This window comes from Nelumbo lutea, chromosome 4 (genome assembly GCF_056320005.1).
Source record: "Nelumbo lutea isolate HS-2025 chromosome 4, American lotus-T2T, whole genome shotgun sequence".
Classification (NCBI taxonomy): domain Eukaryota; kingdom Viridiplantae; phylum Streptophyta; class Magnoliopsida; order Proteales; family Nelumbonaceae; genus Nelumbo; species Nelumbo lutea.
In genome coordinates this window covers 43,510,273-43,528,090 of record NC_142687.1, presented here as the reverse complement: position 1 = coordinate 43,528,090, position 17,818 = coordinate 43,510,273, and the positions used below count along the sequence as shown (strand labels likewise).

Sequence of the window (17,818 nt, the reverse complement as noted above, 5' to 3'; positions counted from 1 at the left end):
AGAAGCCAGACAACTGAGAATTCTGCAGAGTACACACTTAATTTTTGTTCAAGATGGTCAAATATGGTTCCTGCCTTGGAGTTTCAAATTGAAAAAAAAAAAAAAAACATTGTTTGTAAACCTATTCTATACCATGGTCCTTAATATGACCATGGTCAGGATTTGGGCGGATGAAAGAGATACAGCTCTCTATTAATCTATGTATTAGCTGAAGGGAAAGTGCAAATCAAGAATAAGAATTGTACCTTTGCTCACTGAAGAATTCTCAAGACACCATATAAGAAGCTCCTCGCCACAAACATCTCCCTCTGATAAGGGGACTACACTCTGATCTTCTTCAATGCTCTCCATTTGCCCCCGGACAATAAAAACCATTTTTTCAACTGGCCTACCAACAGTTAAAATGTGGCTTCCTTCTATGTATATCCTCTGTCTTAGTCTCTCACGGATGGCATCTAAGATGGGATCCTCCATTAGGGCAAAAATCCGAACCTGACAATCAATATAAGTACATATATTCTTAAAACAAAGACAAGAAGTTAACATGAAGATTAAAAAACTGTAGAACAATAATGCTGAGAGTTCAGTTTACAGGCATAATCATTGTTTATGTACCGCTTTAATAGTCGATGTTTTAGTTCTTTTAAGATGCTGTTCTTTTTAAGTGTTTTTTTCTAAATATGGGTGGCCAGAGGTATTATTGTTTGGAGTTCATATTACAGCTATGATTATTGTTTATTTACTGTCTTTATAGCTGATATTTTTGTCTTTTTCAAGCTGCTGTTTTTTTTCTTATAATGTCATCAACTTCACTGAAGCCTTGTCACATCTGTATGAGGTTGGCTACATGAATCCTTTTACTCCATTCTGTTCTGTTTAGTGCAATATCCATTGTTAAATTATAGGTGCTTAAATTATTTCTTATTACTTCCATCAAAGTCTATTTCGGTCTGTCCCTATCTCTCGTAGACCTTTAAATTAGTAACAAATCACTTTTTCTAACAAGTGCTGCAAGTGGTTTTCTATGCATGTGAACAAATCATCTCAATATACTTTGCCTCAAGTTGTCACCTACTGGAGCTAAGTCCTTTTAGCCAAAGTGGTATTCACTTATCACATAAAACTCCGGATACATCCATCCAATATTCCCATCCTGCTCTACTTCCATGGGTGATATCCTCATCAATCTCACCCTTGTTATGAATAATTGAACCAGGTTACATGAAAAAGGTTACATTGAGTTATCTCTTCATCTCCAATCCCAAGTGTATCCTGATTTGCACTCCTATTATCAGTAAATTTACATTGCAATGTTGTTTTACTCCTTTTTTTAAAACAACTGTTCTCTCAGTGTATTTTTCTTAATATGGGTGGTTGGGGTATTGTGGTCATTGTCCACATTCTTCTTGATTATTAAGATGAGAGAGATGAGAGAGAGAGAGGATCTCTTACATTCTTCTTGATTATTAAGTTATTTTTCTGACTTATAGTCCAAGTTGGTATCAGAGCACGACCATAGTATTCATAAGTGAATTCCATGCAGTTCTAGGACCAGCAGACTGCATGGGGAATTGAAAGTATCTGTTGATCTGTATTTTTATGGTCTGTTTTTTGAGGATTTTTTAGAGATCTGATTTTCTGCCTAGGGAGAAGACTTGGAGTGTAGCCCAAAAATCAAGAAAAAATAGAGAAAAAGGGGCTGTTGATAGATGTTATTGTATGTACTGTACACAGATTTAGTGCCTGCAGGGGTATTTTTGTAATTTCTATACCACTTGTGTTGTACGGCCAGTATAGTATAAATACAAACGCTTCACTCGCATGAAGCAAGTTCTTTCGAGGCATTAAGTCCGCCAGCCTCTTCTCTCTTCCTCCTCTTCCTCTTCTTTCTCTTGCTCAACATGGTATCAGAGCGAAACTGTCCAGGCCTGGAAAACAACCAGCTGAGGTCACTATATTCCTGATGTTCGAAGGCAACGAAGAGAAATCATTCTCCAGTGCTGCGGTTAGTCTCCAATGTCGAGTAGAATCAGCTTGACTATTCAACTTCCTAGAGCAGAAAAGGGTTCTGCTACGAAGTTTTTTTTTTCATCGTCCAGCCCAGGTGCTGGTATCTGTAGTTGCTCGGCTGAGAAGACTGTAGAAAACTATCACCTGATGTACGAAGAAGGGTTCTGGCTTGCAAAGAAGATAGTGTCCAAGAGTGTACTGCCTATATCCACTGTTCGGGTGACCTGGTACTCAACTGAAGTTTTTTTTTTTATTGTTCTCTTCTTGCTCTCTTCGATGGACTGTTAATGCCCTAAAATCTGACTAGGGTGACTGTTCGGCTACATTTTTTTTTCTCTACTCTTGTGTGTTACTGTTATTCAGCTACTCTAAGTAACTGTTGATGCCCTAAACACTCAGTGACTGTTCGGCTGCCCTGAAATTGGTATCAGCCGATTAGGTGTGTGGTGAACTACCACTTTGTATTTATGTTCCTACTGGAAGTTGCATGAAAGTTGTAAAACTGTAGGTCATTCAGACCTGGTTACACTGCACGTGCAGTGTTCATATGTTGTTCTGTGGACTCCTACAAACTGTAGGTCATACAAACTAGTACTGCAGCTGCAGTGTTTGTGCTTGGTTCTCTGTGAAACAGAAAATCAGCAAGTGCCTAGTTGTGGACTGTAGCAGCTCTGTAAGGCAGTGTGCCTTGGATTTTGTGTACTCCTAAACCTGGAATCATGAATAGTGAAGATTCAGCCACATCCGGAATCTCCACAATGCTGAATGGAATGAGTGGGGGCAGTGACCTATCCTTCCCTATGGCTTTGTTCCTCTTGATGGGATAAATTACCTAGAGTGGTCAAGAGGGATCAAGTTATACATAACTGCAAGGGGAAAAATAGGCTATATAAATGGAAGAATCAAAGAACCACCTTCTGGAAATGCTGAACATGATAGATGGGATCAGGAGAATAGTATGGTTATGTCGTGGCTCTTGATCTCCATGCAACCACAAATAAGGAAGAACTTCATGTGGGCTGAAACTGCAAATGAGATTTGGGAACAGGCAAAATCCACATATTCTGAACTACGACACTATGCCAAGATCTATCAACTACAAGCAATATCATCTACTTGTCAACAGGGGGAGAGAAGTTTATCAATTTATTACTATGACTTGATCTCTGTTTGGAAGGAGTTGGACCATTACCAAGATATTGATTGGAAGTGTGATGAAGATGCCAAATTGTATAAGAAACTTGTCTCACAGCAAAGAGTGTTTGCCTTTTTGCATGGTCTCAATCCTATCTATGAATCCATCAGAGTACAAATTCTTAGTTCTAAGGATCTTTCATCAATTCAGGAGGTCTATGCTCTTGTCCAGTCTGAAGAGAGAAGGAGAAACTTGATGAACAACACCGGAGGGGATGCAATTGTGTTGGCGGCAAAAGGGGGTGCCTCTACTAGTGGTGGATCTTCTTCCAGGAGAGGGGATCTCCAAAAGAAAACAGAAGATAAGGAGAAATTGTGGTGCACTAACTGTCAGAAGCCCCGACACACCAAAGATACTTGTTGGGATCTTCATTGGAAACCAAAATGGGCCCAAGATCTGCCTAAGAAGCAAGGCTCAGATGTAATTAAAAGGCCCGAGCGACAAGGTACCAAGAAACACCACATGGCCAACATAGCTACTCTGGATCCGACCCAAGGGAGGATATTGTAAACTCCTTCCGTGACCATCTGGAGCTTTATGGTAGAGTAATTCGCCAGATGGATGCTCCTCCCACAACCTCATTTGCATCCACGTCAGGTAATCCTGCCACATCTTTCCATGTTGCTTCTCACAACCTTGACTCTCCATGGATCATTGATTCTGGAGTGTCAAAACACATGACTAGTATATCCTCTTACTTTCAAACATATCACCCTCTTTCCGGAAGAGATAAAGTGAGACTAGCTGATGGATCATACACTTCCATAGCTGGTCAAGGAACTCTCTCTCTTCCTCTCGGCCTTACACTTTCTGATGTTGTTCATGTTCCAAAATTTCCTATGAATTTGTTTTCAGTCAGTAGTGTTACAAATTCCTTAAACTGTTCTATGACATTTTTCCCTTCCTTTTGTGTGATTCAGGATCTGGTCTCAGGGAGGACGAGTGAAATGTATTTGTGGCATTGTTGCCTAGGTCATTTGTCTTTTGAGTCCTTGAAAGTTGTTTTTCCAGAACTGTGTAAGTCAGTGTCTGTTTCTGATTTCTCTTGTCAAACGTGTCAGTTAAGCAAGCATTGTAGAACTCATTTCCTTCAAAAAAAAATAGTAAATCTGAGTTTCCTTTTCACATTGTGCATTCTGATGTGTGGGGCCCTGTTACTTTATCTTCTGAGAGTGGCTACAAGTATTTCATTACTTTCACTGACGATTATTCCAGATACACTTGGGTATACCCAATGCGAACCCCTGAGGAAGTACCAAAAATTATCCAAGAATTTCAGCGGATGATCTTCACCCAATTTTAGACCGAGATACAAATATTTTAGTCAGACAATGCAAAAGAGTTTTTTCATAGTGACCTCACGGAGTTCTTTGCTTCAAATGGCTCACTTCATCGGAGCTCTTGTGCCCGATGAAGTAAACCAACACCTCCTTGAAGTGGCACGAGGTTTACTAATTCATATGAATGTTCCCAAACGATTTTGGCTAGAGGCTATTCTTTGTTCTACATTAACCGAATGCCCTCTCGTTGGTTAGAGTACAAAGCCCCACATCAGCTTCTCTTCCCTAAGGCCCATCTTCTTTCTATCCCTCCTCGTGCTTTTGGTTGTCGGTGCTTTGTCCAAAACCTATCTCCCACCTGGGGGGAATTTGACTCTCGTGCTATCCCGTGCATATTTCTTGGTTACTCTTTCACTCAAAAGGGGTATCGTTGCTTTGATCCTGTTTCTCGGAAATTCTATGTCTCCATGGATGTTACTTTCTTTGAAAATGAGCCTTTTTTTCCTGTTTCTCCTTAGGGGGAGTGTAGGCATGAGGAGAAACTGGTTCAGTTTCCTTCTCTTCTTGATCCTTTGCTATTGGTTCAGCCTCCTTCTCTTCCCGATCCTCCACATTTCCGTGTCTTTTCTCGTCGTCGCAAAGGCCAACCAAATTCAAGAGTTGTGGAGAATCCAGAAGCTGTACCTCAAGTGCCATCAAACTCCTAAGGGGAAGATCATACCCACTCAGGTAACTTGACTCCCAATGATGTTCCTGACTCCTCTATTGCTAATGATCTTGTCCTTCCTATTGCCCACAGGAAAGGTGTTAGGTTGTGCACCACTAAACATCCCATTTCCAACTTTGTTTCCTATGAGAACATTTCACCCTCATTTTGTGCCTTCCTTACCTCCATTGACAGTGTCCCTATTCCCAAGAATGTGGCAGAAGCTCTTTCAGTACCAGAATGGACAAATGCCATGAAGGAAGAAATTAATGCCCTTCATAAAAATGGCACATGGGAACTTGCTGATCTTCCTAAGGGAAAGGATCCAGTTGGATGTAAATGGGTGTTCACGGTCAAGCATGGGGCTGATGGAACCGTGGAGAGGTATAAAGCTCGTTTAGTGGCAAAGGGGTTTACTCAAGTATATGGACTTGATTATGCAGAAACTTTTGCCCCTGTTGCCAAGATGAACTCTATTAGAGTTCTTTTCTCTCTTGCTGCTAATCTGTATTGGGATCTACATCAGCTCGACATCAAGAATGCCTTCTTGAATGGTGACCTTGAAGAGGAAGTTTATATGGTTCAACACCCCGATTTTCTGGCTCAAGGAAATGAACAGAAAGTGTGCAAGTTAAAGAAGTCTTTATTTGGGCTGAAGCAATCACCAAGAGCTTGGTTTAGCAGATTTTATACTGCAGTTCAGCAGAGGGGATACAAGCAATGTCAGTCAGATCACACACTGTTTGTGAAAAGGGGAGAAGGTAAAATGGAAGCCCTAATAGTATATGTGGATGACATAATTGTTACTAGTGACTGGAAGGATGAAATTCAAAGTTTGAAGGGTTTCCTTGCCACTCAGTTTGAAGTGAAAGATCTAGGACCTGCTAAATACTTCCTTGGAATTGAGGTTGCCCGATCAAGAAAGGGTATCTTTATCTCCCAAAGGAAATATGTCCTATACTTGCTTAAGGTCACTGGAAAGATTGGGGTTAAGCCAGCTGACTCTCCCATTGACCCCAACCATAAGTTAAGTGACAGCCAAGGTGAACCTCTTAAAGATGTGAAGCAATTTCAGAGGCTTGTAGGGAGATTGTTGTACCTCTCTATGACCCGTCTAGACATAGCATATGCTATTGGTGTCCTCAACCAGTTCATGCATGCACCTAGGACCATTCATCTTGAAGCAGCAGAGAGGATATTGCGGTATCTTAAGAAGTTCACTGGTGCTGGCTTATTATTCCAGAAGCATGGACATTTTAGAGTTGAAATTTATACTAATGCGGATTGGGCTAGATCTCAAAGTGACAGAAGGTCTACTAGTGGTTATTGCACCTTTGTAGGAGGGAACCTTGTTACTTGGAGGAATAAGAAGAAAATGGTGGTGGCTAGATCCAGTGCTGAAGCTAAGTACCGTGCGATGGCACATGGAGTAGCTGAAGGTATGTGGATAAAGAATCTGTCCGGTGAGTTGGGTTTTCTAGTGGACAAACCCATGACTTTACTCTGTGATAACAAGGCAGCTATAAGTATTGCTGCTAACCCAATACTACATGATAGAACAAAGCACATTGAAGTTGACAAGTACTTCATCAGAGAGAAAGTCATCACAGGTGAAGTATGCACTCCATATATCAGCTTTGAAGACCAACTAGCAGACATCTTTACAAAAGGGCTAAACCATTCTAGACATCAAGATCTCTGTGACAAGTTGGGCATGATTGATATCTATGCTCCAACTTGAGGGGGAGTGTTGACAGATGTTATTGTATGTACTGTACACAGATTTAGTGTCCATGGGGGTAGTTTTGTAATTTCTATACCACTTGTTTGTACGGCCATTATAGTATAAATACAAATGCTTCACTCGCATGAAGCAAGTTCTTTTGAGGCATTAAGTCCGCCAACCTCTTCTCTCTTCTTCCTTCTCTTCCTCTTCTTTCTCTTGCTCAACAGGGGCGATTTTCAATTTTTATTTTTAATTCCCTATAAGTCTACTAGGAAGTGTTGCATAGTTGTTTCTCTTTTTCAGTTTCTTCTTCATTCTTTTATTTTTCTTACACTATTTTTGAACTTTATTGGTAATTTTTTACATAGATAATCTATTGGTACTGAATCAACCTAATCTTTATTGCGACAAGGCCACCATCAATATATAACATAATCCTATCCAACATGGCAGCACTGAGCACATTGAAGTTTACAAACATTTCATTAGAGAAAAAATGGAGATGGGTGTAATATGTATACCTTATATTAATTCCACAAATCAGTTAGCCAATGTTTTCACAAAGGGTATAACCACCAAGCATAACAGTGAGCTATTTAATAAGTTAAGAATAATTGATACTAATAACCCGACTTGAGGGGCAGAACCCCTGGCCCAGCTGCTAAACACACAAAAAGAGAAACAGAAAAAATGCACAGATTTCAAAAGGCACATGCCTGGGCTGAAGCACAAGGCACACTTGGCATGCACCTTTTGAAAATACTCTACCTAGGACCTAAGCGAGGCGCATACCCTAAAACAAGGTTTTTAAAAACCAACCCGGAAACTGAACCACTTTGCTCACCGGTTTCCAGATCAGTGGTTCACCTATGACAGTGACGGCGATGACAACTTCCTTCTCTCTCTCTCTATCTATCTATCTTCTATCTCACAGATCTCAGATCTGAGGTCATGTCTCAGTCCTTCCCCCATCTCTCTATCTCTTTCTTCTTCTCCGTTAATAATATTAAAAAATGAAATAACTTTTTATTAAACCGCAAATCACTGTCTAGGTCAAATGGTTTAGAAGTTCTATAGTCTGGGTCAGCGGTTCTGTGACCAATTCAATGGTTATTTTTTCAATAAAAAGAGGTTCAGTCTAAAAACGGACCCAGATATATGACCAGTTCCTGGGTCAGATGGTTCAACCATCCGGTCCAGTCCTGTTTTTAAAACAGTGCTCTAAAATGTGCCTCATTTGTGTGCCTAGGCACACCTTTTAAATCACTGGGTGAGATGATTACAGACCACGTAAGAAAGATTGAGAAAAAGTTGGATGTGGAAATGATGACAGAAAAGGATGTTCACATAAGAAAAACATTGGGACTCTTTCTATGTAGGAGAGAAAAACTTGTAAGAAATTATTTTATGGAGTTGGCAAAGAAGAATGGCTTTGGTTGAATTTTCTGGTGCGGAATGGTAATTTAAGGTGAAAATTGGACTCTTATGAGGGTGCAAGGTGTTAGGTTGTGAGATGTTCTGTTTTGAAGGGTGGCTGGTTTTGGGGGCTGCTTTATCTTTGTTGAAGATATCTTATCACCTATTGTGCTCTCTTACTTCCTAATAATTTTTATTTCTTTGTTTACTACATAAAATGTTCAGTCTAATAAAATTAAGGAGTTCGCACCTTTACTCTACACTTCTCATTCTTTTGTCTTCTCTATTCATTCTCATCTCTAAGATTCCAAAGTAGTTATCAAAAAATTTCAATTATATTATTTTCCAACAAATTAAATTTGTTACCAATTCCACACAAGACGAATACATAGGATGGGGGAACTGACTTCTACAAAGTACCTTTGGTTGTGTCAAAAATAAAAGTGTTGTATTCCATATTTCCATCATATGATAAACAAAATCATAGATTCACAATGATATACTATAGTTTAAAGAAATAAATATAAAGGGATCAAAGCCAATGAATCTAGTCAGTGACAAAATAAAAAAATCCACTAATCCTTTTCTTGCATTGCAGTATATGAACCTCACTTTATTAAGAAACTTAAAGAGATGACGGCATATATCTCTTTGGAGATCCTCTGGCAAATTATCCAGCAACATTTCTTCATTTACACCTTGTGTTGCAGCCCAATTGAAACGTTCGGATTGTCGTACTTGCCTACATTATATAACAGCTACATAAGATCCACAAAAATACATTGTTCAATCTAGAAAAGCAAATTCATACATACAAAACTTCTATGTTGATGTGTCAAAAATTTTAGAACAAGAGATTCCAAATCGGCCATCTCTTTCCAATTGTGATTCAGCCTTTAAACTATGGTGATTTAAATCTTGACACATCAGCAAGTTCAAGCAGTGATTTAAAAGGCACACCTAGGTACAGAGGTGAGGTTTATTTTAGGTTAGGCGCCTTGCCCAGGTCCTAGGTGTAGCACTTTCAAAAGGCACCCGCCTGGTGTGCCTAGGCATGCACCTGATACACCTTTCGCCTTAGCCCAGGCATGTGTCTTTTGAAAAATTTACGCTTTTTTGCTTTTTTTTTGAACCTAGCGGCTGGGTTGGGGGCTCTGTCCCCAAACCCCTGACCATGCCCCTCAAGGCAAGCACAAACAAGTCCATGTTGTTCATTTGTTTATCTTAATAAAATATCTTCTTAAAAGGCAATTAAAAAATATAAAACCATTATTTTTAGTGTGGAAATTAAGAATTTAAGACCCTAAAATGGACTTGTTTGGGCTTGCCTCAAGCAGCGTGGCACAAAGTCAGCTCGTAGAATCAGGAATGTAATATGTTTTACATCACATTAGCTACTTGAGTAATGCAATTAAGGAAAAAAAATAGATTATGGATTTTACATGCTTGAAAATGTTTTATATGTTTGATTTTATTTTTATATTTTCATTTGAATACGCTTTACATGTTATGTTTATGTATTTTAATTTGAGATAATATATTTTTTAAAACATTAATTTTAAAATTTAAGTTATATTTTTATTAATATTATGTTTAATATTTTTTATGTTTTTTGCTTTTTTTTTTAATTTTTTGGCATTTATTTTTGAATTTCTTGACATGTTTTTTATTTTTTAGCTTTTGTTTTCGTATTTTTGCACCTTGCTTCAAAAAGGTGCACACCTCGCCTTGTGCCTTGCAACTTGCGCCTTGGGTGCAAATTGGCCGTTGCGCCTTTTTTGTGCCTTGTGCTTTTAAAATACTGACTTCAAGTTCTAAGCAGTGGCTTCGAATTCCCCATTTGCACAAATAGGAAAATAAAAAATAAGCCCTCATAGAGTAGTCAATAGTAGATTTGGGTGACTATTTTGTGAAAGAAGGGATTGTATATAGTCATGTTAAGACACTAGTGTACAGAAGTAGCATTGAATTATGTTTTTATTTTATGTAGGTACAAATGAGCATTTCTGTAATTTTATACTACTACATATTTGATCTCTCTTCCATATTTCAATAAATGGTCATTATGGGTGAGGATCAACTACTCTAGATACCTCTTCATATCTTTCTGTGGTTTCTGTATTTCTTCCTTCTGTCTAGTTTGTGAACTTATTTTTAGATAATACCCCCTTTATGTTTTGATCTGTATGGAGTAACTTAATCTGGTAACAGAGTTGATTAAGAGGTCAATAGGAGAATTTTAACAGATACATATAGCTTATGACTGATAGAAGCTTGATACTGAGAAGCGGCTTCCCAATATTAGCACTTAATCTGTGCTTGGGATCCTCAAGAGTATTCACAAGTTTAACTCTTACTTCTCCCATGTCTTTCAATAGATAGTTTCACTACTATAAATATCCCTTTCTTGTATCAAGCTACATTGATTCCTAAGAAACTTCAAGTAACTAAAATCCTTATTTAAATTCAACAGTCAAAACTTCAATTTGGCTATTTCTGAAGGGGATTATTACCTTTGACAACAAGGTCATCATATGTATAAATTAAGAAGTAATTATACTTCTCTCTGTTTTGATATGGAGGGTATGATACATATGTATTAATGGAATCCCACCTCCCACCTGTTTGCATAGCAACTCCAAACCTCTAAAACCAGGATTTTGGAAGGCTTTTAATCCATGTATGGATTTTGGAATCCCACCTGTTGCATAGCAACTCCAAACCTCTCAAACCAGGATTTTGGAAGGCTTTCAATCCATGTATGGATTTCTTCAACTGACTTAACTTACAATCACCCAAAGACCAAAAATTAGGTCATGGTACTCTATATAGTTCTTCCTATAGATCATATTCAGAAAAGCATAAGACACTATTTAATTCAAATTCACGGAAACCCCTCCTAAAACCTATATCCCAATCAAATCCAGATCTAGAATGATGTAGGTCAGGAAGTAGGACTACATTTGTCGTACTCATAAATGAAGAATAATCCCAGCACGAGGAATCAGGGAAAATATTGCAAGTTTCACTGCAACATCATCCACAATATGAACAAATGTCAAGAGCCAAAAAATGAGATTGAAACCCTCATTAGGTGAGGGAACTTGAAGGTGTACATCCGCAATGACAAATAGGTTGGCTTTTCCTCAACTGATCCAACGTCTAACCAACCTACAATAGAGGTCATTGTGGTGATATCTAGTGGACCAGCTTCTGGAGAGGAAATCTCCACAACATGTAAGGCTTATGTCCGACAACTCTAGATGAAATACAGCCTGTAGAAGAAACTTAAGTTGGACAAGGTGATCACCTTCTCCAGCAATCATTTGGTAGGGATTCATACACCCCACGACGATGCATTGGTGGTCCTTGGTCGTGACGATGATCACCAACTATGATGTCAAGAGGATTTTGATAGATAATAAAAGCTCAACAGACATTCTCTCAGTAATGCTTTTAAGAGGGTGGAGCTAGCCTAGATTGGCTTCAACTCACTGACATGCCCCTTGTCAGGTTCTCTAGTGCAAAAATGAAGCATGAAGGGAAAATTACCTTTCCGGTCACAGCTTAGGAGAAACCTCGTTAGTTTACAACTATGACAGTGTTCTTGGTTGTCAAGGTCACCTTGTCTTACAATATCACTATTGGATGACCTATACTCAATGCAATGAAGGCAGTAGCCTCCACCTTGCCATGAAATTATCAACTGACCATGGGACCAGACAGTCTGCAACAACTAGTAGGTGGCTTGTCAGTGTTCCATTGCTGCCTTGAAGGGAAAGACCAAAGAAGGATTGGAGGTTGATGGCTTAGACATTCATAACAAATTGAATGTCCAAGATGACCTACACTCGTTGTGCTCCTGAATGAAGACGAGCTTGAGAAGACAGTCTAGATCGGTTTCTTATTCCAAGATGACCTCTGCTCTAATTTGGTAAGTTTCCTTTGAACCAACACCAATGCATTTTCCTGGCCTGCCACTAGAATGCCAAGGATTGATCCCTTGGTCATAACTCACATGCTAAGTGTGGACTTGAGCCCAAATGACACAATATTAGAGTATATGCTAAGGTTCGGTATTTGAGCTTCAAATAATGAAGTCAAGTATGGCGAAGGCACTCATAACTGGGATCTCCCTAGCAAAGAAATTGCAAGCAATCCGATTAGTTGTCTTCAGTGGTTTCAGTTGATTGTCAACTAGGTTAATGGAGTGTATGAAGCCAAAGAACAAGCCACGTCAAAGTACCTTGGTTATCTCAATAAACCTTGATCTCGGTAGGTCAATGTTTGTGGAGGAGCTTACTCACCTCAGTATTGAAGAAGTGCCAAATTGTGCCATTTGCCCAATTGAAACTGGATCGAGCTAGATAGATCCTATGCTAGAGACACCATGTGAAATACCTTAGAGGGTATTCTTGGCAATCCAAAGACCTTGGGGGCAATTTGATAACTCCTTTGGGTGAGTTAAGAGTAGAGGTGTAAAGTGGCCCATGCCCGCGCAAAGTGTGGGCCGTGTCATGCTGCCCCGTGGGCCGTGCTGCCCTCCCCAGTGAAAAATTTGGGGGTCAGCCCAGCATGGCCCACAGCCCAGGCCCGTGCCGTGTTGCGGGCCGGGCTAGCTCGTGGGCTGAGCCTTGGGCCAGGTCAGGCTGTGCATCGGGCCAAAGCTATTTGTTTAAAAAAGAATTGACGAAAAACTTAAACTTTTAATTTCATATGAATTTTGTGTATACAATTGCTTGTGTATACAATTGCTTATGTATACAATAATTAAATAAGTTAGTATAATAAAATTAAAGAATATTATTTATTTTATTAATATATTATATACTATATATTATTATATAATTATAATTTATATAATATTATATAAATTGTAGATGTTCAAGACTGCTATCAGTCTTGAGCACTAATAAATTTCAGTTTCGAAAAAGGAGAGAAAGTATGGAGGAAAGAGGAGAAAGAGTAGTGAGAGAGCAGTAGAACACAAGATTTGAAAGGAAGGACAGAATCTCAAATGTACTGCTGCCGCCACTTCTATTTAATATTTATAGGTTATGCTAGTTACATCAAAGGACAAATCTGCCCTTGGTATTTACATAACACATAAAACAATATAAAACTGAAATATAAATAACAACTAGAATAACAAATTGACCATCAGCTAACCCTAGGATGACTAGGTACATTCTACCCTACGGACAGAGTGGGACCACAGCTGTGGGGCCCACATCAGTGTTCTCTGCATAAATATATAAATATATAAATATATAAAAATAATATATATGGGTTGTGCCACGCAGCACGGCCCGCTCAGTGGTGCCAGGCCTGGCACGGCCCGTGGACCGTCATGTTGGGCTGGTCCAAGTTCGTGCCGGGCTGCAGGCGACACGACTTGATTTACACCTCTAGTTAAGAGGAACATTATACCCAATAGTTACATGTCAACCAAGCTACTGGGACCATTAATACTAAAATGCTTAATTGGTGTAATAGTTGGCCATGTGGAACTAGCTCATGCATTGTGGGGTGGAAAAGGCAGTCCTACCTTGGAAACCATTACCAAGCTTGCCACCCCTGCACTTAATGGCTCCACCTATAAATAGGCTAAGAAGTAGAACGTTTGATTGTCTCTAGACTCTTCCTCTCTACACTCCTCTACTTTCTTTCTCACCTTGGCACACCTTGGTGCACTATCGAGCTCCTCAACTTGCCTTTTCTCCTTGGCTCAACTAACTTGACCATCGTAGTGGCCGCCCTTGAGTCCATAAACCGGGGTCTCTGATGACATTTTCTATGTGCAAGTGGGACCGACCATGATCTTTAACCTCTGTTTCCAGTTTTACCATTGTTACAGAATGTGACACCAAGAACCATGATAATAGAACTAAACTCATAAAGAAAACGAAGTAGAAGAGAAGAGAAAATGAGAGGCAGAAGTGGCAACTCCTATTCATTATTTTATCACGGCAAACATAACTAAAGATGAAAGGACGATAATGCCCCTATGTCACTAAACATGCACATTGCAACACTTTAAAACAAAAACAAGTCCATAAGTAACCTCACCTAAATAAGGAATCAACTCCTAAACAACTGTAATAATGCTTTCCTAATGCTACTTAAATGAACTTAATATGGAGTTAAAAAAATTACTAAAAATAGTAACTAGTAAATAAGTTCTCTTGGTTACTAAAAGGTTTCACTACAAAAGGTATAGCAAATGGTTGAAAATTTATCTCTAGTTATATCTTTTGTTAGTGAAACCTCAGTAATGAAGAAAACCAATCTAAAAAAGAATCTTCATGACCAGGAGGAGCAAAAGACAGTTAGTCATTGTTCAATGAGGTGCTAAAGCTGAATATTATTTCAAGTTAACTGTTGGAGAGCCTATAAGTCTCTATCCAAACAATAGGGCAACAATCAATATGCAAAAAAATCCAATTCATCATGATAGGACCAGTCATATAGAAGTTGAAGAACAATTCATTTCTGAGAAGATTTCCACTAAAAAGATAATAGTGTTGTTATGACTAGTAATCATCTAGAATTATTATGAAATGATTGATGTTCTCCTCCTTTAGGAGGATGAGGCAAAGACAAAGGAGAATGCACAAGTGACTTCTTGATGTTTTTGTTCCTTTATGTTTTGTTTTTGTATTAGGGCACCTATTCAAAGGCCTCTTTGTAATTTTGCGCAATATGTTAAATGTAAGCTTTCTAGGTGTGAACAGTAACACACCTGTCACTCTCTTTTCCTTCATCTCTATATCTTCTAACTTGGTATCAGAGCATCGTAAGATTGAGGAAACCATCTGCTGCTGGTCATGACTCATAGATAGACCTACTGGCGTTAGCATGCTGCCAGTTGACGTCAGCAATTCATACAGTTGGCAGCATCCACATGGGTTTCTAATGCATATTGATGCACTCCAGTTTTAGAGGAATTTTGGTATAGGTTTCATGGTGGTTTGAAGCTGTTTTATATTTTTCTTGGATTTTTTGGATGGAAATTGGCTAAAAATCCATATTTGGAGCTTAGGGATTGCATGCTCGTATGGTGGGTTGGCTGCTGTTGAAACCTCTTGTGTCTTCTTGGGATAATCTTCGGTCCAAAAGGGGTACCGTTGTTATGACCTATGTTTTAGAAAAAGATATGTGTCCAAAGATGTCATTCTTTGAGTCTACTCCCTTCTTCTCCTCCCATCATCCTTCTCTTCAAGAGGAGAATGTCAATGAAGATTGGACTCCTTTTTGTATGTCAATTCTTCTTCCAAAAACAATAGATATTGTTAGTTCTTCTTTTCTTCCTCCTCCTCGTGGTGGTAATAGTGTTCCTCTTGTGCTTCCTCCTATTCCTCAGTCTTGGCACTACTGGTTCGTTAAACGAAAAAAGAGGATGACTCCAAAAACTGAATGCCCATTACAATTTGACTTCTTGGATTCAAGTAAATTGGCTTCTAAACCTCTTCCTGTTTCTAATCCTTGTGTTGAATTTGTTACTGAGCTTCCTAGTGTGGGTTCTGACCTTGACCATCATATTGCAATTCATAAAGCAAAAAGTACATGTACTAAATATCTTATCTCAAATTATGTCTCCTATGAATCCTTATCACCTTCTTATTCTGCCTATATCTCTTCCATTGCTTCTGCTTTTATCCCTCACATTGTTATTGAGGCAATGCAGTTCTCTCATTGGAAGGATGCTATGAACCAGGAAATGGAGGCACTTGAAAAAAAAAACAAAACATGGGAAATTGTTTCTCTCCCAAAAGGCAATGTTCTTGTTGGATGTAGGTGGGTTTACATTGTGAAACATAAAGCTGATGGATCAATTGAAATGTATAAAGCTTGACTTGTGGAAAATGGGTATACTTAGTCTTATGACATTGATTACCAAGAAACATTTGCCCTAATAACCAAGATGAACTCAATCAAAGTTATCATGTCCCTTGCTGCCCACTATTCTTAGCCCATGTATCAATGGATGTTAATAATGCCTTTCTTAATGGCAACCTTCAGGGATAAGTTTACATGGAACTTACTCTAGGAATGAACATGCTTGGGAGTGAAGGGAAGGTTTGCTTCCTGAAGAAATCCCTTTATGGCCTTAAACGGTCCCCTAGTGCTTGGTTTGACAAATTCAGAAAATTCGTCTTGAAAGTAGGCTTCTCACAATCTCAATCTAAGCATACCTTGTTGTTTATCATGAGATTAAATGGAAAAGTGATTATGTTGATAGTATATGTCGATGATATTGTTATCACAAGGGATGATATCTCTGGAATTGTTGAACTGAAGTATTGTCTTGCTACTACATTTTAAATTAAGGACCTTGGAAATCTCCAATATTTCCTAGGGATTGAGATTGCAAGGTCAAAGTGGGGCATTTACATTTCTTAGAGGAAATATATTGTTAATCTACTTTAGAGGGTTGGTAAATTGGATTGTAAACCAGTTGAAACTCCCAATTGATCCCAATCATAATTTGGGTGTTGATGATGGAGATATTCTTCTTAACAAGGGTGTGTATCAAAGACTTGTCAGTCGCCTTCTCTACTTGTGTCTAAGTAGACTTGATATATCATATGTTGTAAGTGTGGTCAACTAATATATGAATAAGCCTATATCATCTCAAATGCAAGTAGTGAATAGAATACTTGCATATTTGAAGGGGTGTCCAGGAAAAGGAATGTTGTATTCTAATCATCGGCATCTGATGGTAGAGGCCTATTTTGATGTTAACTGGGCAGATTCTATTGATGATTGGTGGCCTACTTCTGGCTACTGTACCTTGGTGGATGGTAATGTTGTATCTTGGAGAAGTAAGAAACAATCAATTGTGGTTCAATCTGGTGCAAAGGTAGGGTACAAAGCTATGGCTCATGGGGACCCCAAACCAGCTTGACAACAAAAAAAAACAATTTGGGCATGGCAAATATCTATGCTCAGCTTGAGGGGGAGTGTTGACAATGTAAGGGCATTTTTGTCCTTTTATGTTTCTTTTGTATTAGGGTGCCTATTCAAGGGCCTCTTTGTAATTTTGCACAATATGTTAAATGTAAGCTTTAACACTTCTAATGGAAAACCAAATATAAATCCAAACAAGACCAATAAAAGGAAAACAAAAGTAAACCAGTGTAAATAAATGCTACAATTTAGATACTAAAATTCGATAGAAGAGGTAAATGACTGAATATTAGCAGAACAAGCAGATATTTTTGAGGAAGAAGAAAAAAAAATTAATATAAAGGTACCGAATCAGGAATACCTTCTTAATGGTAGAGGCAAACGTCTATGACTCATCCACTTCTCAACATCACGACGCCTTAGCTGCATTTCTAGTCCCCTTAACAAATCAAAATTAAGAAAATATCAATTAAGTATTAGGATAAATTACAAAATCTAATTGAAAGATAAGATTAAAGCAACACTCAGAAAACATTATATTTTCTCTTATATTCTTTTTGTAGATTATATACTTA

General features: G+C 38.5%; 1 protein-coding gene across 3 annotated transcripts in view; it reads right to left on the bottom strand.

The window, feature by feature from the left end:
* Positions 1-17,818, bottom strand: part of LOC148855465 (putative cyclic nucleotide-gated ion channel 20, chloroplastic) — a 162,102-nt gene that overhangs the window by 37,381 nt on the left and 106,903 nt on the right. For all 3 annotated transcript variants that reach the window (XM_088982291.1, XM_088982292.1, XM_088982293.1), the window contains 3 exons: positions 17,605-17,682; positions 8,946-9,075; positions 246-492 (listed from right to left, as the gene is read on the bottom strand). In XM_088982291.1, coding sequence (XP_088838417.1) covers positions 246-492; positions 8,946-9,075; positions 17,605-17,682 — 455 coding nt within the window. The remainder of the gene's footprint in view (positions 1-245; positions 493-8,945; positions 9,076-17,604; positions 17,683-17,818) is intronic.